This window comes from Mus caroli, unplaced genomic scaffold (genome assembly GCF_978045245.1).
Source record: "Mus caroli unplaced genomic scaffold, Mus_caroli_1 scaffold_13, whole genome shotgun sequence".
In the NCBI taxonomy this organism is placed as follows: Eukaryota; Metazoa; Chordata; class Mammalia; order Rodentia; family Muridae; genus Mus; species Mus caroli.
This window is the reverse complement of record NW_028227268.1, coordinates 42,980,752-43,004,056: the sequence shown is the minus strand read 5'-3', so window position 1 is coordinate 43,004,056 and position 23,305 is coordinate 42,980,752. Positions and strand designations below refer to the sequence as shown.

The 23,305-nt window shown below is 52.3% G+C and overlaps 1 protein-coding gene and 1 long non-coding RNA gene across 8 annotated transcripts in view; one reads left to right on the top strand and one right to left on the bottom strand.

Annotated features, from left to right (window-relative positions):
* Rab11fip4 (RAB11 family interacting protein 4) overlaps positions 1 to 23,305 on the top strand; it is a 106,382-nt gene that overhangs the window by 65,589 nt on the left and 17,488 nt on the right. For 3 of the 6 annotated variants that reach the window (XM_021176630.3, XM_021176628.3, XM_029483748.2), the window contains exon 4: positions 22,991 to 23,214. In XM_021176630.3, the coding sequence (XP_021032289.2) occupies positions 22,991 to 23,214 (224 nt within the window). Of the gene's footprint in view, positions 1 to 3,136; positions 3,445 to 21,181; positions 21,395 to 22,990; positions 23,215 to 23,305 lie in introns of those variants that run through there. The other 3 variants (XM_085829766.1, XM_021176629.3, XM_085829767.1) reach the window with 2 other exon arrangements.
* On the bottom strand, positions 12,803 to 17,218 carry LOC110304932 (uncharacterized). 2 transcript variants are annotated; one of them, XR_002379117.3, is made up of 3 exons: positions 17,156 to 17,218; positions 16,450 to 16,578; positions 12,803 to 12,867 (listed from the first exon to the last, which is right to left on the bottom strand). It is a non-coding gene; the product is annotated as an uncharacterized LOC110304932 (long non-coding RNA). The 2 variants fall into 2 exon arrangements; XR_015044860.1 differs by lacking the exon at positions 12,803 to 12,867 and adding an exon at positions 15,412 to 15,491.

Below are 23,305 nucleotides of genomic sequence, written 5' to 3'. Positions count from 1 at the left end.
GAGCGGGAAGATTCTTGTCCATAGACCTATTTTCTGCTTTCCCAAGGTTGCAAATGTTGGCAGAGGTCCTTATCACATTGGCATCTGTACCAGGAGTTCTCCTGGCATGTTGAGTCCTAGTCCAGACCCTGCTCCTAACTGCCCAGGGAGAGGCTCAATCTTTCTGCAGGGAGTTTCTCAGGCAGCCTGAAGCTTTCTCGTTATTAACCCTTCATATAGTTTAGTAATGACTTCTATTTTCTGAGTGCCTGCTTTCTCTCAGATTCTGTGCTAAGTATATATTTATGTGTATATGTGTGTGTGTATATATATATATGTATATATATATATATATATATATATATATATATATATATATATACATATATATTGTTGTTGTTCTTCCCAACATTTATTTTTGTTGTTTTTTTGTTTTGTTTTGTTTTTCGAGACAGGGTATCTCTGTGTTCCCCTGGTTGTCCTCGAACTCAGAAATCCGCCTGCCTCTGCCTCCCAAGTGTTGGGATTAAAGGCGTGCACCACCACTGCCCGGCCTCTTCCCAACATTTAAAAATGTTTCCACAATTTAATTTAATTCCCAACGATTAAGATTGCCAGGTGCACACCTTTAATCTCAGCACTATGGAAGCAGAGGCAGGTGGATATCTGAGTTCAAAACCAGCCTGGTCTACAGATTGTTTTCCAGGACAGCCAGGTCTATACAGAGAAACCATGTCTTGGAAAAAAAAAAATTCTTTGTAAATCGGGGGTCTAATCTAAGATGCCCATCACTGTTACCTCTAAATCCTAAAATGCCAATCACTGTTCTCTCAACTGAGTAGATGAATTAATTGCAGGGTCTTTTTGCCATGGCCTTGGCTCTGGGGCCTACACTGAGTTAGACAGCTGTCGAGTGCTGGGGTTAAGGGATCCCTTGCAGGGATGCTATGGTGTGACAGGCCTGGTCTGCACAGGTACCTCACTGTCTCACCCACACCCCACACCTGAAAGAGGAAGCGTCTTATTTCTATTTTATAGAGGAAGAAACTGAAGCCTCAGCACATTGGGCAACTTCCTGGTGGTACTGCATCTGCGCACACCTATCGCTTTGCCTTTTGGCTATTTTTGTTGAGAAAAAGGTCTCAGTTTGTAGCACAGACTGTCCTGAAACTCATAGCAATCCCCTGGCCTCTTGACTCTGTTAGGGTTACTGCCATAAACTACCATATCCAGTTCAACTTGGCTTGTAGGATAATAACCTAACCCACTTCCTGTGAGAAAAGTCAAAAGTCAAAAGTGACACCACCCACTCTATGGAGTTCTTAAACATGTCATCTGAGGAGAGGGGGAATCAGAAAAAAAGTGCTTACACAGACTAGTGTGTTTTAAAAGCCTGGGTTTCCCCGGCTTAGTGTGAGCTGGGGATGGGGAGGGTGTTATCAGGTCTCACTTTTCCCACTGGTTTGCTTAAATGACTGCAGATACCCGGAAGTCATGACTACCTCAAGTCCTACTTCCTGGACTAGTTCACATTATGGGCCTTGGAACCGATGAGGAGAAAACAAGATAGATCACCTGGATTTAACCACGCCAAAACCACTAGAGACCACCGAGTTCAGGTCTCAGAGCCAAGCACCTAAGAGTCTCTCTGACCTTTGCCTAGGGCTTAGCATTCAGTGTGCTCACAATGAGAGGGCACACAGCAACCCAGGAGATGGCCTGTAGCGTTCTCGTCTTACAGACTGAGTCTCAGAAATCTTATGGAAACTCCCAAGTCAAGGAGCTGGCAAGCAGGACTCAAACCCAGCTCTGCTGTCCTCCAAAGCCAAGATATGGTTCATTGACCCTGACTAGCTAGGATGGAGATTGGACTGAGACAGTGTGAGAAACTGTCTGTGGCATCTGTACACAGTTCCAAAGGTTATGTAGAAACTACATGACATAAATTCAGAGAAGGCCTTACAAGATGGGATTCACCAGGAGGTCCCCTCTAGCTAAGGCTGTCCAAGCAAAGCTGCAACTCTAGTGGGCTTTGACCAGGTAAGCAGAGAGGTAGTTGGAAATTTATTGCTCACACACAGCAGGTGAGAAAGAGGTTGAGAGCAAAGGGCCAGAGTAGTGGTTCTCAGTCTCCTTGATATTGTGACCCTTTAACACACAGTTCATCATGCTGTGCTGACCCCCAACCATAACGTTATTTTCATTGCTGCTTCATGACTGTAATTTTGCTACTGTTAGGAATTGTACTATAAATATCTGAAATGTGACCACCGTGAAAGGGTCACTCAACTCCAAAGGGGTTGCAGCCCAAAGGTTGAGAAATGCTGAGCTAGAGAGCAGCAGAGGTAGGGGTGTGTGTGTGTGTGTGGATGTGTATGAGTGTGAGTCTGTATGAGTGTGAGTGTGTATATGTGTGTGTGAGAGTGTGTGTGTGTGATGTGAAGTCACCTTGTCCATCCTAAGTATACCCGAGTATTTGTGTCAGAGTGTAGTGTATAAAGAACATGAGAACGCGGCTTGAGGCCAGTCAGGAAGGTAATCAGGCTTTTCCCGAGTGATGTAAAACACTACCGAACTGAAGGGAAACTGTGGTCCTAACATTTGCTGTCTTGCTTGAATTCTAACATTTCGGCCATATTTAAATCCTGAATGGTGTGAAAGCCTGAGAGGGAGACGGTGTTCCTGATGGAACTCTTTCTTTGTTGAGTTCTCCAGTTCTTATCTTGGTACTTGTTTCCTGTATACTTGCCACTTGTGTCTTGGTGCTGGGCTAGCTATGGATAGCTTTCGCTTGGTTGTGGGTAGGACTCCAAATCAGATTTCAGCTGGTGGTGGTTTGGGGCAGGCTTTTAGTTCACGAGTTTGAGCCGAACAGTGCTGCCTGAGTCTCGCAGGACTGAGATATTAAGTTTGAGTAGTGACATCAAACAGGGACATAGCATTGAGATGGCCGGAGAATTTCATCCAAACTCTGGTGTTTGACCTGCTGGCAGTAAACTGCACGCTCAGACAAGCTCCACCCACCGAGGCACCGACCGTGTGGCCATTGGCGGCCACCGCCTCCGCCACCTGCCCCTTACCTTGGGTGGGCGGGGCTACCTGGGCCCCGCCCCCTCGGCTCGAGTTCCCAGGCCTCTGAGCCTCAGGACCCGCCCCCTGTGCAAGGCCGGGCCGCCGGAGCCCCGGGAGCCTGGGCGCCTCGTGATGTCACGGCAGCTTTGATACAAAGAGCCCCTTCGGCCCACGCGGGTCTCCCGGCAACGGGTGCGGGCGGGGGCGGGACCGGCGGCTTCAACTGGTGCGGAGCAGCGCGCCTCCCGGATTGTTTTCTGAGCACGGTGCTGGCTTCGTCCCCGCGTACCCCGCCCGACCCGACGCGACCAGCGGCCGGCTTCTTGTTCATCTGCAGCGGCCCGACCTGCGGCCGGTCGGGGGATGCGCTCCCCGCCGGCTCCCGGATGCCAGGTAAGCGGCGACCGCGGGACGCACCTAGCTTGCACCAGGAGTGGGAAGTTGGTGGATTCGCCTCCACCCTCCCTGTGTTGGCCAGGGAGATCGGAGTACCTTCGCAAAACCACTGACCCCTCTGCTTGCTCCGGGCCTTCGGCCCGCGCTCAGGTGCGAGCATGAGCGGAACCAACTTGGTGCCCGAGGAGGGTGGCCGCGATCCCTGTGGCGCTGTTCCAGAAGTGTTTTAGGGGGGATCTGGTGGGACTGGGAAGAGAGCTTGTCAGCCCCCATCAGTGCCCTGCTCTTAGCTGGGCTGCTTCCCTAGGGAGCTGTAAGTGGTGAAGTTGTTTCCGTAGGTGATGGCGACTGCATGAAGCCAGTTTCCTGCTGTTCCCCTCTCCGGGGGCATCTGAGGGGTTAGAAGACAGAACCAGCCTAGTAGTGTAGGGATTTGAGACAGGACCTGCTTCCCCTCAGCAAGATGCTCCTATGGGTGGAGGTGTGCGCAGGCCACCAGCCTATGCCCTTGAGTCCTGTAAGAGCTCACAGTCCACCTCAATGTAAGTTGTTGTCATAGTTGCTTCTCCGTTGCGACAAGTGTTTCCCAGGGCCTAGCATGGAAGCCTCTGTAAACGTGGTACCAATACAGCCCTAGACAGTATCATCTCCCACTTCTGGTCTTGCTTTTCCCCAAAAGAGCTAGAAATGATTCGTTGCTGAACTTTGAAGGACTCGCCAGTTTTCTACTGGCTGATTTATAGCACCCCTTCCCCCTCCCCCTTAAAGTAGCAGAGGGGTCAGAGGTCCTGCCTCGTGCTTGCTGCTCTAGTCATTTTGGATTGGGCCCCACTTTGCACTGGTTCCTGATGCTCTCCAAGCCTCTGTCTCTCTTAACAGAGCAAGGGGCAGGTGATGATTGCTTGGGTTCCCACATTCCCTGGGGCAGTTTCCAGGGCCCTTCCCTGGTGAAAGATGGTGTCTGTTATTGCAAGGGAAAGGAGTCTCAGTGGGGAGGGTTTTACAACTGCAAAAGACCACTGCCATCTCCTCCACCCACCTTCACTAGCTGAGATCTCACGGTTCAGCCCCAGCTTCTGGTATTGTGGCACTGACCCAGACTTTAACCTGCTTAGCGGACTCTCACAAGAGGCAGGCAGGGTTAAATACCCAGAGAACTTTATATGTGGGACACATCCTTGCCCTCCAGAGGACCTTGAGTTCCAGGGTATAATCTGACACCACCCAGCTACCTTGAATACCTGGGCCAGTTCATGTTGGTTCTTTGAGGTCAGTGGCCAATAGACCTGGGGGAAGCTGGTGAAGAATGTGTGGCTGGAGCCTGACTGAAGGCAGCACAGCTTGCTGGCTGTGCTACCTGGTGGAAACCACTTCAGACCTTGGGATTCTGGGATTTAGGTGTGGGGATCAGAGTAAATGACAAGGCAAACCTGAGAGATAAGACTGGGCTTCAGGGCAGGGATGGTTTACTGGCCAGGCCAGGTAAGCAAGCTGGACTGTCTTGACCTTTGCCCTGAGGGAGATCTTATGGGACAGACTGCCTGGAGCCTGTCCTTGGTCAGGGCTTTAGCTGGGGGAAGGAGGAAAGGCTGAGGTTAGGAGGACCCCAGTGGTTTGAGCTGTCCTTTCTGGGGCTCCACAGAGCAACAGCATGGGGGCAGGAGGAGGTCCCCTTCTGTCTGTCTGTGCCAGGCCTAAAGCAAGTTGGCCCCTTGCAGCGTCTTGCTGTCCTGGGAGGCCTTTTCTCTAGAGCTGTCACAGTTCACTCACTTTCCTGGTGGTGATAGCTAGGTGCCTTGTTTTAGGGGCTGGAAGTTCTTCTCGGTAGCCTGTTGTGCCTATGGCTCCTCCACAGCGAATCTTGTCTTGAGGGATCTTAGGATATTACTTCTGTATATTTATTTTAGGGGAGGGTCAGGGGGAACTGGAACGGGGCGGGGGGGGGGGAGGTTTCCTGTGAGATCAGACAGGCAGGCATCTCTAGGGTTGGAATAGCCTATACAGAAAGTTCCCATCCACCCTCTGGCCTATGCTGTCTCCCGGCACAGGGCTTGTGTTTTAAGTAGGAAGATTCATTGTTCTGTCTCACCATCTGGCATTAGTGGGGTCTCGCGCCCAGGCCTCACCAGGTACACAGGACCCTGGGGTGTCGCTCTGTTTTCTCTGGGTCAGTTCTGCTAGCTCACGGCTCAGTAACTAGTTCTTTATGGTGTCAAATCACTGGTCATGACATGAGGAAGACCATTCTGGTGTCGTTGCTAGAATCATGGGGATCCTGCTCCAACCAGCTGGGCGTATGGTTTGGCATGCCTGCCTGGTGTTTCGTCAGTCACCGTGATCTGCTTTCCTGGATGGCACCTTGTCTCCTCCTCTGTCAGGTGGCATTGCAGGGCATTGTGCTTTTGCCGTTCCTGTCAGCTCATATTGCCTGGCACAAGGCAGGCACATGCTGCTTCACTCGTTCACTGCATAGAAACTTAGGTTCCTGTGCTCAGTGTTGGCGGAGGCAGTGAGTGAGATGCATGTGAGTCCTTGCTTCCTGGAGCTGCGTTGTGGGAATGAGGCAGACTAGCCAGGAGTTAGACATCCAGTAAGATGGGGTGGGAAACAGGCAGGATGAACAGAGGGCTGCTGGGTTTTAACCATCGGCCAGAGAAGTCTACTGAGAAGGGAAACCTCGACGGAAGAGTAACAGGCGGCAGGAACAGTGACTGTAACGTTCCTGAGGTGGGCCCTGTGTCTAATGTGGTGTGTCCAGCAGGACTGCGGGGTTTAGCTGTGCCTGGAGACAGACCAAGGGAATAAGCTCTGAGAGACGGAGGGATCCTGCTGCTGTCAGACAGCTGGGGTGCGGCTAGAAATCTGCCCTAGTCGCAGTACGTGACCCTGCTGTCTTGGAGTCCTTGGTTTTCAGGGGTAAATGGTATCTCTCAGAGAAAAGACGTCTGTGTGACTGAGTCTGCTGTCAGCTTCCTGACCTCAACCTGGGACTGGTCAGATAAGCCTGTCCACGTGACTCTGCGTGGGTGTGTTCTCCACCACAGAACTGGAACTAGTAAAAGCCTTGCTGGTGACACGCTGGTAGCTGGGTCTTAGAGTTGTGCTTGGAACTGGTCTCATTATTCATACTGGTCAGCTCCTGTCGAGTGGAGCGAGACCAACTATAAGACCCACTCTGTAGCCCACACGCTCACTGGCTCCCATCTGTCTGCAGATCTTCCTTGGCCTCAGGGGGCTAGACGTCCCTCCACTTGTCTGCTGTGGGCAGTTGGCCTCTTAATTCAGGACACCAGTCCCTTAAGGATCCTGAAGAGGCCTTCACATACCTGGGCAGCAGCTTTGGGGTTCATCTCTTTCTGGGGTTCAAAGTGTGTGTCTTAGACACCTCTCCCCTTCCACTGACCCAGGATGGTTTGTGACCAAGAGTTAGGGTGCCATTGCGTTCTCAGGCTGGAATGAGTTGGTGGCTATTTCTCCTGGGCAAGACTGTTGGCAGCTTTCAGCTTGGCCTCATTTCAAAGCAGCGTTGCTCCAGAGGCTCCAGTGGGCAGCAGGTTGTGGAGAATATGCCCTCCAAAGCCTGAGCTTGGGGGTCTCATTTTCTCATGCCAGCTGTCTGACTGCACCTGGCAGTCCTTACCTAGGCACCTAGGGCCTCATCCAGCTACTGCTAATTAAATGGAATTTAGCATCGGCCAGTTCACATGGGCCCATTAGAACTGAAGGACCTTACTTGGGCTCCTACGAAGTCAGACTCTTAGGGAGTTGTGACACGGACTCTCAGAACCTTCCTGGGTACCTGGGGAGCCTGTTGATCCCTTCCTTGATTTTACCGTGACCTGAGACTAGGATGAGTGGCAAAAGCAACAGCCGGGGATGTGTGTATCCTGGAAAAGTCGACTGAAAGGCCAGTGCCATAGTTGTCCGGGTGACCTCCAGTCTCAGCCTTGTCCAGCAGTGGGTTCTAGTAATGGCAGCATGTCCAGCCCTGCTGCTTGACTCCTTTAACAAAGAGGAAGGAGTGTCTACCTTGGTCAGAGTTGTAAGTGATTCAACCAGTTTTGTCTTCTCAGACAAATGAGTTCTTTTCCAACTATGTTAACATTATTTAAATGAAGACAGAGATTGTGTGTGTGTGTGTGTGTATACTCATGCACACCTGAGTGAAAGCACTGGCCGAGGCGGAGGAATTGGATCCCCATCGAAGCTTGTAGGCAGCTGAGAGCTGCTCACATGGGTGCTAGTAATCCAAGCCCAGGTCCACCAGAAGAGCAGACACACACTCTGAACCTCTGAGCCACCTCTCTAGCCCCCCTACCTCTTCAAAAATGAAAACCGGGGGAGGGGGGGCGTTAAAAAAAAAAAAGTAAGGTCTCACTATGTAGTCCTTTAGGGCCTGGCAATCAATGTGTGATCTAGGCTGGTGTGGAACTCACAGACATCCTCCTGTCTCTGCCTCCCCAGTTCTAGAATCACATAGACACATAGGAATATGTCACTATGCCAGGCTCAGGCTTTCTCCTATAAGCCTGGTGTCGTAAAAAGAGAACCCATACATCATACCTCAGCTAGCTAGAGAGGAAAGAGATGAGAGCCAAAGGTAGGGTGTGTGTGTATGTGTGTGTGTGTATGTGTTCTTTTGGCTTTCAACTTAAGTCCCTGTGTTCAGATGGGAGAGTGTAGAAGTTGTTCCTTTGTTTCTGTTCACTGGTTTCCCCTGAGAGAAAAAGCCTGTGTCAACCACCGGGAAGTCCCTGTTCCTCACACAGCCAGATCCCAGGGCCTGTTTTCTTAAGGTAGAAAGATAGGTTTGGGAGCTTGAAAACATCTGAGCATAGACCTGGCTCTCGGCTCCACCACTCGCTGCTTGAGGTAGACTGTTTAATTCTGTACCTTGGCGTCCTCATCTGCTGCACAAGAACAAAAGTGCTGCCTCCGGGCACACCCTATGCATGACCCCACAGTATGTAAACCCGAAGGGCACTTGTGCTGGCATTTCAGATCCTGCCATCTTCCCTGGCTTTTTCTCAGGACTGATAAGCTCAGTTCCCAACAGAGAGGCTAGCAGGTATTGTCTTGATGAGATAGGAAGGGCACAGTGGGGTGTGGGGGCTCCACCTCCTGAGGGTCTGTCTGTCTAAGAGAAGCAAAGTCCTTTCTCAGTGCCTGTAATTTTAAAGAAACCATCTTGGTCTCTGCACATCACCCTCTGGGTCCAAGAGGCTGGCACCTTGGTGGCAGTCTGTGAATGAGATGCAAAGCACATTCTGAGGTGACAGCCTTCTCCCCAGGGGCTTGGTGTGTGTGGGGCTGCATTTGGCCTTTGCTCTCTGGGGCTGTGCACTCTGCACAGCTCTGCCCACCCCACTCCACCCCGTCACATCACAGTAGTCTAAAAGGGGAGCAGCCCCTGTTTTTCTTTCTAGCCGTGACCTGCCCGTGCCTGCACCTGTGCCCAGGGAAAGGCTCACTTGGAGCAGGGCTGCTGTCTGCCCAGCAGCCCACAATCCGCCTTATTAAAGTGCTGTGGCTTCATCTAGCTGCAGAGGCTGCGGGAGGACTGGAGAGGGGCCAGGCTAAAAGGTGCAGGCTGTACAGCCCCTGGCCACATTAGGTGACTGTCCTTGGTAGTCTTCCAGGGAGCCCGATGTACCTGCTGGTCCAGCTTGGCCGCTTTGAGCTCTGCAGATCCTGGGAAGTGAGGCCAGCCAGCCTGACTTGGCTGGTACAGTGGGTGGTGGTCAGAGCAACTCTGCCTGGCACAGGGAGGTAATAACCTTGAGGTGATGGCCATGGGGCCGAGCGAGGTCCTTGTCTGCAAGGCAGTCCTGGCCAGCACATCTCTGTGTAGTTAGCTGCATAGTGGGTAGTTGTACCCATTAGAGAAGAGGGCTGGAAGGCTCTTACAGCATCAAGAGGGGTGGGGAGACAGAAAGAATGTGTGTACATGTATGTGCTCATTTGTACAAGTATGGAGTCATTGACCACCATGGGCACACACAGGATAAAGAACTGACTGGATCCTCATTCCCATTTATACTCTCCCCAGATTTTGAGACAGCTTTTCCCTTTAGCATGTTGATATCTCCGATTGGTGTGTGTAGTATACACTTGGTGGTGTTATAACTTAGCTGACAGCCCCTTTCCTTTCTTGGTATACTTAAAATAACAGTGCATCTAAAACAGAGGCACTCTTACTGCATTTAATGAAACACAGAAACTAGGTAACCTCTGGAGAAATTATGTAATTCACCCAGTTTCTACAAAGCAGGGACAGAAGAGCCACCTGTAGTGGTCCCAGAATTGATTGAGGGACAGCGTTATGTGGTTCAAATGGGCAAGCTTGTGTACTGGACTCAGATCCCTGTGGACTCTGCAGCTGTGTGGGTCTGAGAGCAGAACAGCCACTCTGAGCCTCAGGTTCCTTCCCCAGGAGCGGGGAGCTGTTACTGACACACACATACACACACCCCCATCCCTATCCCCCCACCCCCACCTCAAGGCAGCAAGCAGCAAGAGACCGATGTGATAGGAGGGCCTCTTAACTAGTTACAATTTATAAATGTGTGTGTGTGTGTGTGTATGAGTGTCTGTGTGTGTTTATGCATATCTGTACCACATGCATGCCTGATACCTACAGAAGCCAGTAGAGGGCGTTGGATCCTCTGAGACTAGAGTTACACAAAGTTAACCACTTTGTGGGTGCTGGAACTGAACCCATGTATTCTGGAAGATCGCCACGTGTGTGCCCTTAATTGCCGAGCCATCTCTCTAGCCTCCTTGACCCGTGTATATCCCTTGGGCCTTCCCTTCCTTCATTTTTTCACTGTGCCTGAGGTTTGATTTGTTTTGTTTAACATACGCTTTCCCTTAAAGCCTTCGTCCACATCTGTCCCCAGCAGAGTTTCCTGGGGCCAGGAGGACAGGATGAGTACCCTTGGGTCTGTGCCGTGGGTTCTGACCCTTCCACCCAAGCCCCAGTGCTGCCAGCACTACTGGTGTCTGTCTCAACAGCCTTCACGTCTCGACTCTGGATTCTCTGGTGCTCAGAGCTCTTCACCAAGAGTCTGGGGATTCCTCTGAGCCCTCCTCACTGAGCTGAATATCAGACTTGATCCTTACGGCCCTGCGGTTCTTTGTATGTCTGCCCGCAGTCTGAGCTTCCCCCTCTGGGAGTGGATAATACACGGCAGGTGCTTAGCAGAAGGCCCTTCTCGCTTGATTGTGACACCAATGTGCTGCTCTCCGTGACAGGTCTCACAGAACAGTCTATGGATGCTCTGGGCCGGGAGCGATGGTGGAGTCCTGTGAGCAGGTGTCCTGAGTTACCGTTGTTTCAGGGGGCTGGGCTGCAGCAGTCGGTAGAATGGAGGTGGAAGGTAGGGTGAGTCCTGACCCTTCAAGGGTTCCGGTGGACCTTGTGGATACTCTCTGGGATACTCTCTGAGGTGGGAGCAGGGTTTTGGGGCAGTGGGTCATGTTCGAGGTCCTGGCAGTCAGGTCTTGGTGATGGGGCTTTGCAGGGTGTTCAGTGAGCAAGTAGTGGCTTCAAGCCGTGTTTCCACAGGTCTTCTCTCTGTCCCTTGCCTGTCTTCTCTGAAGGTTCTGGTAGCTTCTAGCTGACTTCTCCACTTTTTGTGCAGTCAGGGATTTCCAGCCCCTGCTTTCAGGAGGTAACACTAACTTGTGGGTGCTGCTGCAGGGGGTGAGCCAGGTAACAGGAGGTTGGTGCATGTCAGAGGAAGAACTTGTGGAAGGGCTTCAGGAGCAGGCCCTAGCTATTGGCATGCCTTTGAAGGGTTGCAGTGGTCTCCCCTGTGACTCTGTGGCCTTTTGAGCTCAGACTATGACTCTGGTCCAGTGCTCTTACCTGCCCCTACTGGGCAGAGCTTGGGAGGGCACTAGCAGAGGGGCCCTGGGGCAGGAAGGACCCCACACTAAGATGGCAGGAGAGATGCTGCAGCCCTGAGCAGGAGAGGTGTCTGCATACAAGGCCCTGGCCTAGGTGGTGTGCATGATGAGGGAGGAAGCCACTGGCTATCCATCCCTCCCTCCCATCAGCTTGCTCGTGTGTCTGCTCCACACAGAGCCTCTCCAGCAGCTGTGGGTGAAGGTTGGCACCTCACTGGGCCTTCCATGGCCTGAGGGGTTTTGTGGCAGAGGGAGTTGGGTAGTTCCCCTTTTGGCTTCGGGTTTCAGGCTGTGTGTCATTTCACTGGGGACACTCCCCAACAGTGGTGAGGACAGAGGGCTGGCTACTGCTTTCCAAGGCTTCACCTGAAATCCATGCCCCTCCCACCACAGCCATAGAATAAGGAGCTCCCAAAGCCAGCCTGAGAGCGCTGGGCCATGTGAATAATTAAGCCCTCACTTTAAACAGCCACATCTTTAAAAGCTATAATTTGTAGCCCAAAATAGCTGCCTGTTCCAGGAGCCAGGAGAGCCCTGTGCAGGCTTCAGTGTAGTCTATGCATTTTGCTTTGACAATAACACACGCGTTGCCCTGGCCCACAGTTTCTTGGGAGAGCCTGAGGCACAGTGACTGATAGGAACCGAATCTTCCCAGGGTGCTTGGGGAATAATTTCTTTGAGAACTCAAATGCAGTGTAGTGGCGAGCCTGTAATCCCAGCACTTGGGAGGCAGAGGCAGGAAGGTTTTTGTGAGTCCTAGGCCAGCCAAGGGTACAGAGACCGCAAGATCTTATCCCAAGAACAAACAAAACAGGGAGAGAACACAGCTGGGGTGTCTGAAGTGAGGTTTTAGGTGCATGTGGTCTTAGATGGTAGATGTGGACATAAAGAGGGGAAATGGCCATGTGTTGAGGGAAGCCTGGACTGTGGCCAGTGTGGCTCTACAAGCCCTCTTTGTTTGTGGAGAGATCTTCTGTGTGGGTTCAGATAGGTGGGTGAAGGAACCTCAGGCTAACAGGAAATGCCTCCCTGGACCCTCTGCTTCTCCGTGGCTGGCATGCCTGGAATTCTTGGGGCTAGCTGCCGCTTTGGTTTCCAGATGTGGAAGCAATTTAAAGTCTGTTTTCATAAACCCTGGGAGTTTGCCTCTGAAGTCCACGTGCTCATTTGGAAATCAAGGTCATTGACTCTGATTAGTGGGGAAGGGGTAGACCAGATATCCTCTTTGAATCCTTCTTATTAAAAAATAGATTTACTAGGGCACTTGGATATGAGACCCTGGGTTTTTGTACAGTCACACCTCATCCGGGGCTGAGTTGAAGGCGGGTTCACCTCCTCTCCTGTGAATTTTTCTTGGAGATGATTCAGCCAGGCTCTGCTGGATCCTTAGTTACCATCACTGTACTGAACAGCTGTGGGGGCAGGGGAGGAAGGCCCTCAGGAGGCTGGCATCGCTGCTGAGCTGGGTGCCCACGTGTCCCCAGAGTGGTAGAGGCCCTTCTTCCTGTCCTGGCCACAACAAAGGGAAGAAATCTGCTCTGGATTTTAAGTAGCCAGAAATACTGTCTGGTGTAGAGAAACTGGAAATATCTTGCTCAATTACTGGGCCCTTCTGGCCACAGAGGTGGCTGCCCCAGGATTAGAGGCTGTGTGTACATGCAGAGCCTGTGGTCGTGTGGCTGCCTGCCTGCTGTCTCTGTATCTGTTAACCAGTCACTATTCACATCTGTTTTATAACCCATGAGCAGGACTGTGGACAAACAAAACCACCTTTGCTGTTGCACTGTCTGACTGCACTGGCAATTTTTTTTTCCCTCTGAGTCAAGGTTTTACTGTGTAGCCTGGCCGTTCTGTAATTCAGTCTGTATAGCAGGGTGGCCTGGAACTCAAGAAATCCACCTGCCTCTGCCTTCCAAGCACTGGGATTAAAGGTATGCACCAACATGCCTGGCTTCCACACTGTCAGTTTTTAATATCCATGGAGTTGTTGTTGTTGTTGTTGTTGTTGTTGTTGTGTGTATGGGCACCTGTGCGGATTTGGTGTACACATGTGGGGAGTCTGGGTGGAAACATCCACTGATTGGGGATCCCTATGGGCCTCCCCTGAAGCAAAGGGAAGGACTTTAGTTGTTGGGACTATCACATCAAAGTAATTCAGACCTAGTGGTTGACATAGATTTCCTCGGGGTTCTGGAAGCTACATTTGAGAGTATGGTGCTATCAGGAGGATTTCTTATAAAGTCTCTGTCCTTAGTCTCCCCCGCCACCCCCCCCAACACACACACCTTCATTTCTCTTCTGAGTTGTTTGTTTGTTTTATGAAATAGAGTCTCATGTAGCCCAGGCTGGCCTCAAATTTGCTAGGTAGCTCTCTCATGGGTGGCTTGGAGTCCCTGGTGCTCCTGCCTCTGCCTGCAGGGTGCTGGGCTTACAGGTGTGTATCACCATGTTCACAAGGACACCAGTCATGTTGGACGGAGCTCACTCACCATGTTTGTAAGGACACCAGTCACGTTGGACAGAACTCACCCTGAAGGTCTTGTTTCTATTCAGTTGTTTCTTTAAAAAACCCTTACTCAAACACAACAACAAATTCGTAGGTGCCAGGGGCTGAGAGTTTTACATATAAATTTACATACATCACTGAAGGGCTGTGGGAGCCCTCCTCCAAAGGGAGGAGCAAACTGAGGGAGCACAGAGCCTAAGATCCCAGGAGAACTCACTGGAGGGAGCTAGCCCACTTTCATTCACAGGCCCACCCCCAGCGAGGGCTCCTGACCAAATGCACCATTTGGAACTGGGGGGTGGTTTAGCTATCACTGCCTCTTCAGCAGCTCTCCTGCCTGCCCCCTGGTGGTCTTGCGGGGTGCTTGGTTCTCCAGGCCTGGTGTTTCTGGGGTTCTGACCCTGGAGTGTTTTTCTTTAAGGGTGTTTTGCTTGTTTATGTCACTTTTATCTGGTTCTTCAAGACAAGGTTTCCCTGTGTAGCCCTAGCTGTCCCGGGAAGTAGGTTTGTAGACCTGGCTGGCCTCGAACTCAGTGACTGCCCCTGCTAGAAATGTTCTTTAGCCCCTCTCTCTCAACTTGGAAACACACATTTCCAGATCTCGTCCCAGTTTAATTCCCCACCGTGTGACATGAAATAACACTGAAGTTGGAGGGCACTGATCTAGAAACCCCCCTTAATCTAGTTGCAGGCCACTCCTTTATTTGATTTTAGGCAAGGTTTCACTGTAGCCCAGGCTGACCTGGAATTGTTTCTGTAGCCCAGGCTGGCCTCAGTCTCACAGCGCTTCCCTTCCCTTCGTCTCCTGCATGCTGTGAGTATAGGTGTGAGCCACAGGGACCTTTTCTGTTCTTGTGGTTCACCAGGCCAGTTGTCTCACAGAAGGCATGGTGTTCGTTTGTTTGGGGTTTGGTCCATTTTTTGTGACCTGTAACTTGTGGTACCTCCTGCTGTGGGCTCCACTGGGAGGACACCGGCCAGTGTCTGTCTTTCCATTAATGATGCTGTCTGATTACTGTGTTAAAGAACAGTAGCCTGCTCAGTGCTCAAAGACTTGAAAGGGGGTTTCTGAGCTTTCCTGTGGTCTGCAGTGTGTGTGTGTGTGTGTGTGTGTGTGTGTGTGTGTATGTGTGTGTGATTCTGGTACTGTGCAAGTACCCAGAGTCCCATCAGCCTCTCATCTGCTGGCTTTATTCTCCTAGCAGGTGTTGGGAAGTGTGCTGTGTGAACACGGTCAGATTGGAGGTATTCTCACCTATCTTTCCTCTAATCCTCCATTGCCTGCTCCATCCCCCCAGGGGAGGGAAACTCTCGCTCAGTCCTCTGAAGTTTTCTGTATGTATTTTGAAACTTGTAAAAGATGCACGAATTCGTAGGAGGGCTACATCTTGGTAAATGGATCCTCCGTCATTTTTAAGTGCCTCCTACCCCTTGAAGTACTTGAAGTACTTCTGTGTGGCCCTGCCAGCTTTCTCTGGGTTGCTGTGGCGGCAAGGGGTGTGGCTTGGCAGTAGGGCCCCTGCTCACCTGCATGCTCACACGGGAGCAGCAGCCAGTCCCTTGGCAGCACCAAACAGGCCCTGGCCAACAATGTGGGCAGCTTCTTTCTCTTCTCTGTCAGTAGGCCCTTGGTCAAAGGCACAGGAATCTTGGTCAAAGGTCTGCCTAGGCATTGATTGGTTTCCAGCTCGGGCACTGGCTGAGCCACAGCCTTCTGGGCAGTTGGACATGCTTGTCAGTCAGAGCTGCGCTGGCCAGGTCTACCTCAGACCCTCCTTCTTGGTGCTGTACCTTACGCCAGCCCCTCTCTGTGGACTTGGCTCTTTAGATCCCTTAACACTGCTCATGCCTCCAGATCTTTTGGAACAGATCTCGGATCTGCTCTGGGCTGTTTGATGTCTCCTTTCTAAGTTTTTCTGGGAGCTACAGTGTGCCTCTCTTCCCCTAATCTCTGCCATTTCCTGTCAGCAGGTGGGAGTTAAGAGCGGTGTGGGACCTGGGAGACAGTTGAAGTTGGGATGAAAGGCTGTGTGGGCTTCCACAGGCAGTGGCTGGCTAGGTCTGTGTGCCCATGCTCTGTGTAAATAGCACTACAGGCCTGAGAAATCCCAGCATGACTTGAAACCAAAGAGGAAGCATCTATTGTTGCTGCGGCGCCCTTCCCCCATCCCCCGCCCTGTCCTGAGACTAGTTGCAACTGAGTTTCAACTGAGGTTAACATTGGAATATCTGCACAGAGATTGTCACCTGAGGGCTCCTGCTGAGGGGGTGTCTTGCCTAAGGTGAGACTCATTGGGGTTCAGGAGTAGACTTGGAGCCCAGGGACCAAACCCTGCCCTGGCTGCCGTTCTCGGAGTGGTGGGTGGGGTAGGTCTGGGAAGAAACATGGTAGTCTGTCCTGCCTTCTAAACCTTCGCCTCCTGCACCAAAATAGGAGCCCAGGGCCACGGAGCTTCGATCTCACAGGTTTCTCTCAGAGCAATGGAGGTAGCATAGTGACCAGGTCTCCTGTGGGTGCCCTTGGCCTTGGACGTAGGTCAAGGTTCTGGTCTTTTGCTTGGATGCTAACCTTAACTTGATCCTACCTTTGGCCTTTGATTGGCACCAGGTAGCCACTGACGAGCATCCGGTCAGTGTGTGTGTAGCAGGGTTGGCAGCCCCAGGGGAAGTCAGTTACTGTCAGGATTGCTTCACAGCCACCATGGTCATCATGTCTATGTGAAAAAAACAGCCAAGTATGGGTTGGGGTCATGAGGGTATGTGTCACTGTAGGCAGTCCTAGCCCACCCTCTTTGAATTTGGGGTGTTGGGACCTCGAGCTCCTCCTCGAGGGGAGGTTCCTGCCACCCAGAGGAAAAACCCATCATGACCCTGGCCTGTTCCACGTCTCCAGGGTATTAACTGGCCACACACACAAGAGATTCCATTGTTGGCCTGTGCCCACTTACAGCCTCTTCCCTACAGTGGGGGGATCCACGTGTACCCACGGGTGCCTGGTTTTCAAGGGAAGCTGAGATGTGCCCGCCCAGGCTATTTTTACCCAGCCCTGTCCCCACAGAGCTACGCTTTGGCTCCAAGTCACCGCCTGCGGAGTGGAGCCTGTTGCCAGAGCTGGGGGTGGATGAGCCCGCACCTCAGGGCCTCCTGGACTCCCTTCTCTAGGCAACATCTCATCTTAACACTTATTACAGGGTGTGACTAATGTGCACACAGACCTGCCAAGGCAGTGGGCATGGGAGGACCCTGGTGCAGGGAGGAAAACCTAACTTGGCCTCCTAGAGCTGAGCCTACCTCTCTGTCCACCCCAGTGTATCACCGAGGGGTCAGTCAGAGGGAAAGCCTCCCCGGGCTTGGATAGAATTCGGAATGCTCAGGTGTGCCCCTGGAGGCCATCCTTTAACTACTAATGACAGTAATAGCTCACAAAGCCCTTCCCATACATTCTAAGAACAATTACTTAGAACAGTTGCCAGTTCACTGAACTCAAGTTATGATTAGCTCAGCTGTGGAGGTGAGGGAACTGAGGCACTGGGTAGGGTAGTTCAGTGACCTACAGGCCACAGTGCTCATATGTGGTGGAGTGTGACTGGAACCCACTCTAGATCATGTCCCCAACGCCCACCATCTCTTTGTCATGTTTTCAGGGTCCTCAGACAGTGAGCCATTGTCCTTAATTAGATCCTCTGACAATCCTGGTCACGTGTATGCATCTCGGATGCTCAGAGATGAAACACCTCATCCAGCAGTCACGCCGCTGGACAGCGGCCACAACAAACTCTTAGATCAGTGAGTCAGTGAGTGGTTCTCAAGCTGTGGGTCGCAACCTCCTGGGTTTCTAAACGACCCTTCCACGGGGGCCACGTAAGGCCATCAGAAATGACAGATGCTTGCATTTTGATCCGTAACAGTAGCAAGATTACAGTTTGAAGTAGCAATGAAAATCGCCTTATGGACGGGGGTTGCTACAGCATGAGGAACTGCGTATTAAACGGTGGCAGCATCAGGAGGACTGAGAAACACTGCCTTAGATGCTCCTTGGATGGTCGTCCAGGTCCTGTGGCCCAGTGCAGTTTGATTCAGGCCATGCTCAGTCATGTGCTCCTGGAATGCTAGCTGCTGAGGCTCAGGATGTAGACCTCCCTGTGGCCACCACTTCACCCTCTCTGCCCTTGTAGGGAATGGAAATACGTAGCCACTCTGTATCGTCTGTGTTCTCTGTTCATCTTTGTTTCGCTGCCAGGAAACCTAGGGTGTGTGACCTTGAGATTCCCCCTCTGCCACCCCCACCCCCCTTAGGTGGATGAGGGTAAACACCAAATGAAGCTGTTTGGTTTGGGTCCTGCTGTACCTCCTGCCTGCACAGCGGGGACAGTGGGCCATTGTGAGCCTCTCTGAGGCTTGGACAGCCCAGCACGTGTACTGATACTGGGTCTTTTCAGCAGCCCTTGAATTCAGCCCTTTCTAACTTCTTACAGAGGAAAGGGTGATTGTGGGACCTTCTGACGGGGGAACCCAGCTCTTAGAGAGACTGAAGAGGGGCTGCCTGGGCAGCCTGTGTGCCTTCTGGCAACCACTTCCAGTTAGAGCCAGCTCTGTTCATCCCTAGATGAGAGGACTAAGTGGAAACATGGAGGTGGGGGCACTCCGGGGATGTAGCTGGGTCCTATTTCCTGGGACTTGGGCTCAGTACTGTCTCCAGTAATCCCTGTCCTTGGAATTAGTCCCCAGGCCCAACCATATATATCTGTCAGGCTCTTGCTAGCTGACCAGCCAAGGACCTATGGCAGGTGAGACAACCTGGTCTCTGAGCAGACAGCTTCCAGGCTCTCTCCACGCCAGGCCTGACAGCCCCCAGCCTCTCCCCATGCCTGGCCTGACTTCTTTAAGCTTTCCTAGCTGCCAGCTGGTACTTGTCATGCAGCCTCTCAGGCAAAAATGACAGTCCCGGCTCTCTAGGGGAAATCCCAGGGCCTTGTGGAGGTAGAGTCTTGTCCAGGAACATAGGACTTAATGAGCAGCTGAGTCTACCAGGACTAACTGCCAGGCTCCAGAGCTGTGCCCTCCAGCAGTCCTAGCCACAGAGGTCCCCTGGGTTTACACAGGGGCACACTGCATCTACTATATCTTCCATCACTCCGTGGACCCCAAGGTTGGGGAAGAAGGTGTCCCTGAGTTTGGACACAAGCAAGCCAGGGTGGCTCATGGGAGTATAGTCCCTGTGGCCCAGAAGGACAGGAACTCTGTATGTAGGGCTCACCTCTGCACCCTCAGGGACAGAGCCCTGGGAGGCTAGATGGGGCCACAGAGAGCCATACTGCCTGTTGAGGATACTGCCTTCCTGAAGCTTCCTGAAAGACCAGCCGTAGCCTCTCTGTGCAGACTCTGAGGAGGCCTCTGTAAGCTCCCGGCTTGGACCTGTGTACTCAATGCCAGGGCAACTGCGTGATGACCCTCCCTTCTCCCTGTGCGCGAAGATACACAAACACACACACACCACTGGTGGTGATCAGGACAAGAAAGAAGAGTTCTGGAAGCTAGAAACTCAGAAACTGCTCTGAGCATCCATATTTCTCAGTAGAAAGTCAACCTCCTCGGGTACCAGTTTCCTGCTCTACCGGCTCTCAGGACAGTTCCTGGGCACCACGGGATATGCAGGGTGTAGACATGTGCTCCAACCGGCATGGTGATCAGGTGGGGTGATGACGATGCTGCCCCTCATCTCATCACACATCGCACTTTAGGGAGAGACTCTTGACCAGCCAGGGCCTCCTGCATTTGTTCAGCACAGAGTCCTGCATCTTGCGTCAGCCTGAGTAGAGTTTGCATGGCATCCCCCGGAGGTTCATCATCAGCTCCTACGCAGTCCCCAAAGCTCTCCAGTGCCCTAACCCACGTGACACAGGTTCTGTTTGGGGTTCTGGCCTGAGCAGGCATAGCTGGGGGATGGCACAGAGCAGAGCCACCTAGACCCCCGGGAGGGTGATTTTATTGCTGGGGGGGGGGGTGTCTCCCTTGCTCGTGTCTCCCTTCCCCGTGCAACTTGAGAATCATAGAGAACATCACCAGCTCTGACAGGGTCCTTGTGTGACTTAGCTCTCCATGCCTGGGGGGTACATGGTGGGGGTCAGAGGCCTCTTCTGTACCCCCAAGAACTGCCTCCCTTCCTGAGGTGTGTGGGGTGAGAGCTGCTGACCCGGCACTTCGCTCACCGTTCCACAGAGGCCTGGCCTTGCAGGAGGGAGCAGACCGAGGAGGAGGGCTGCTTTGGGACCGGCGCAGGGCCTGTGCCATCCTGCTCACTTCTTTTACTGCCTGCCTTATGCTGCTTTAATTTGGGGGGGAAGCTGCAGGAAATGATTTTGAAGTTATAATTAAAATTTCCACTTGCCTTAGGCAAACAATTGTGGGTTGAATGAAAAGGTGTTAATAAAAGGAGAGGTTAATTTTAAAAGAAAATGTTAATGTGGGCATGCACCTGCGGACACAGCTGGGGGCGGGTGGCACGTTACTCTTGGCAGCCTGAGCCTGGCTTCAGGGTCCTCCATCAGCTGGGCAGCTTCAGCAGCCACTTGCCTGCTTTAAGCCTCATCTGCATTCGATGGGACAGGAGTGGGCATCAGAGCCCTGTACACCTCTGGCACTCTTGGGTGAGAGATGGTCAGAGGTCAGAGGTCAGAGGTGAAGGGCAGATGAATCCTCTGCTCAAAAGTCTACCAGGAAGGAGGGTTCATCTGGTCTTGGGATAGGAAGGGTGTTTTTGGCTTTTCTTCTGTCCTTCCTGTGACTAAGATAGTCCCCTTGAGACACTTTCCACCCTGCCAGGAGCATATGTGGCTTGTAGTGTCACTATACTGCTGTGGGACGCTGGGTGAAGGACTGGGTGAGCACTGTTGTGCAGTGGATTGTGGGTCATGGCTCCTAGGCAAGGCCTGTGATCTAGAAAGGGTAAAGGGACTCGTCCTGGGACGGAGTGAGGTCGGATGCAGCTCCTGCCTGCAGCTGGATGGCTGATGGTGGCAGTCCCCACCGCTCGTCTCATGCCAGCCTGGCCTGCCTGTCTGATCAGGTGACATTGGCAGGTCTCGTCGTGGGAGATGGCGTAGAGGACTCAAGCTGCTCCCTTGAGGGACAAGCCACCCCTCACTTTCCCCTGGGTGTTTCTGTGCTGAGCAGCATCTCCCGCAGGGGTGGCGTGTGCACGAGGACTGTTGCCTTAGGAGAAGAACCTGGGCATCATCACCAACATCGAGTCTCTAGAGAGTGACTCACCTTATCACACCCAACTCTGGAAACTAGTGAGCTTCGAGGGGAGCCGTGACAAAGGGAACGGAGTGTGTGGCAGGCAGAAGCAGGCAGACCTTCTGCCCAGCCTACCAGAACACTGGCAGGTTACTCTCTGAGCTCCTGTTTCCCTATCAGTAAAATGGGAACAAAGACGACCATCCTGGAGAATTGTCCCCAAACAGAAGTAGGACATGTGAATTCTTGGTAGTCAGTGGCTGCTCTGTCGCATTAGTTCCTGTGTTTCAGGTGAGCGTTGTGTGAGCTGAGAGTATGTAGCTCAGTGACTTCGGAGCCGTGTGTGGGTTTGACCCTTGGAGTGTGAGGAAGACTTGGATGGCTCACCCCCTGATCTCCGCCTTTGGGATTGCCTGTGCTGATTTCATTGGTCCATCTGGGTTCCGCTGAGTGCTGGTGCAGGCAGGGAACCATGTTTGTGAATCATCTTCTCTTCAGAGCCCCCAGGTTTCGCAGGGCATAGGCTTATCCCAGCTCCAGGTGGCTTCTGGCGTCCTGCAACCTCTTCTTGTGGACACTTTTGTGAGGCTTCTGACTCCCTGGCAGCCTGGGGAGATGAAGGAAACACCTACAGTGCAGTTCTCAGGTAGCCCTAGACATAGAGTATACCATCGGCTTGGAAGCAGAGCCACTGGGAGTGCCTGCCCTCTCAAAAGCCAAGTACCATGGGAACGGTTTGCTGAGCCAACTACTTACATTAGGTTAAATAAGCCAGACCTGAACTCGTCTATAAGATGATGTCATTAAGAGGTACAGCAAACCTCCTTGCACATCAGCATCATTTAAGGCATTGGAGCATCTCAGGCCCAGGAGTGAGAGATCCTGGCTGGTGGTGTCTCATAGCCTTTTCTTGGCTGCTTACTCCGGATAGCCCACAACAGACCAAAGTATGGATACAGGTACCAGCAAAGTCCATCTAGTGAATCCATGAACTTTCTCGGGGTTGTTAGTGGAATAATACCAAAGTCCACCCCAGGATACTACTCACAAAATGTGGGAACCTGGAGCATACCGTACCACACAGCTTCCGGGCAGCCCAGGAGGCTGCAGAGTGTCCTTTCCAGGTGCCTCAGCTAGCCTAAGCCTTCTCCAGGCAGTTGGGCTATCTCTTTTTCTTTCAAGCTGTTTGACTGGTCTCCACCTGTTTGAACTTGGCTGTGACTCTCAGCAGTCTGTCTTGGGAGGGAGGGGCCAAGAGAATCTGGTCAGTTTCTGGGAGTTCCTGAAACTGTTTTGAGTTTACTTTCTGTCTTCAGGGGGGTTACCTGGGAGATAAGATGTTTCAATTTTGAGTAAAGTGTTACATAACAGCTGGCAACGTGGCTTAAGGAAGAAAGACAGACAGACAGACAGACAGACAGACAAATAGATATATTATTATTACTATTTTCTTTTTTGCCCTGAGGTGTTGTGGCTGTACAGGGTCTTGGAGGGTGCACCCTAGCTGTGCGGACTTCCCTGCACCATTGTGCCTCAGGTTCCTTGTGTGAGGTCAGGGTTGTCCCTGACAGTTGGCTAGGGCGGGTCCTCAGTCAGTACAGCCAAGAAGCCGTCATGAACATATGCGGCTTCCTGTGCAGACTGTGATGAGGGCTCTAGCATAGCCGCCCAGTCCTCAAGGTAGTTGATCTAGTTGTAGCCCTTTTCTATGGGTGGCTCTGCCTGGGAGACAGAACCCTTACTGAGCTCTCGAGACTCAGCCACCATGAGAGCCCCTTGCTGCTAACAACCCCACCCCACCCCCAGTCCCTGCAGATGCACTTGTAGACCGGTGAGTACTGAGTTTCAGGAGCCAACCCTACTTATTCTGCCCTTCTGACTTTCCAGGGCAGCGACTTCTCTGGCTCTACTGATGGCGAGCTCCTCCCCAGGGAACCCGACTTCTTCCAGGAAGACGAAGAGGAAGCGATGACATTGGCCCTACCTGAGGGACCCCAGGAGTTAGACATGGACAGCCCCATGGAGAGCAGCCAAGGTCCGGAGGGCTCTGTCAGGAGTTGTGGCGAGGAGAAGGAGCCTGAGCTGGGGGGCCTGTTCCTGCCAGAGGACAAGTGAGTATACCCAATTGGCACGTGGCCCCGGAGCTAGAAAGTACCCGTGACACCTTATAGGATCAGAACTCGCGTGTTGCTTCCCCAGGTG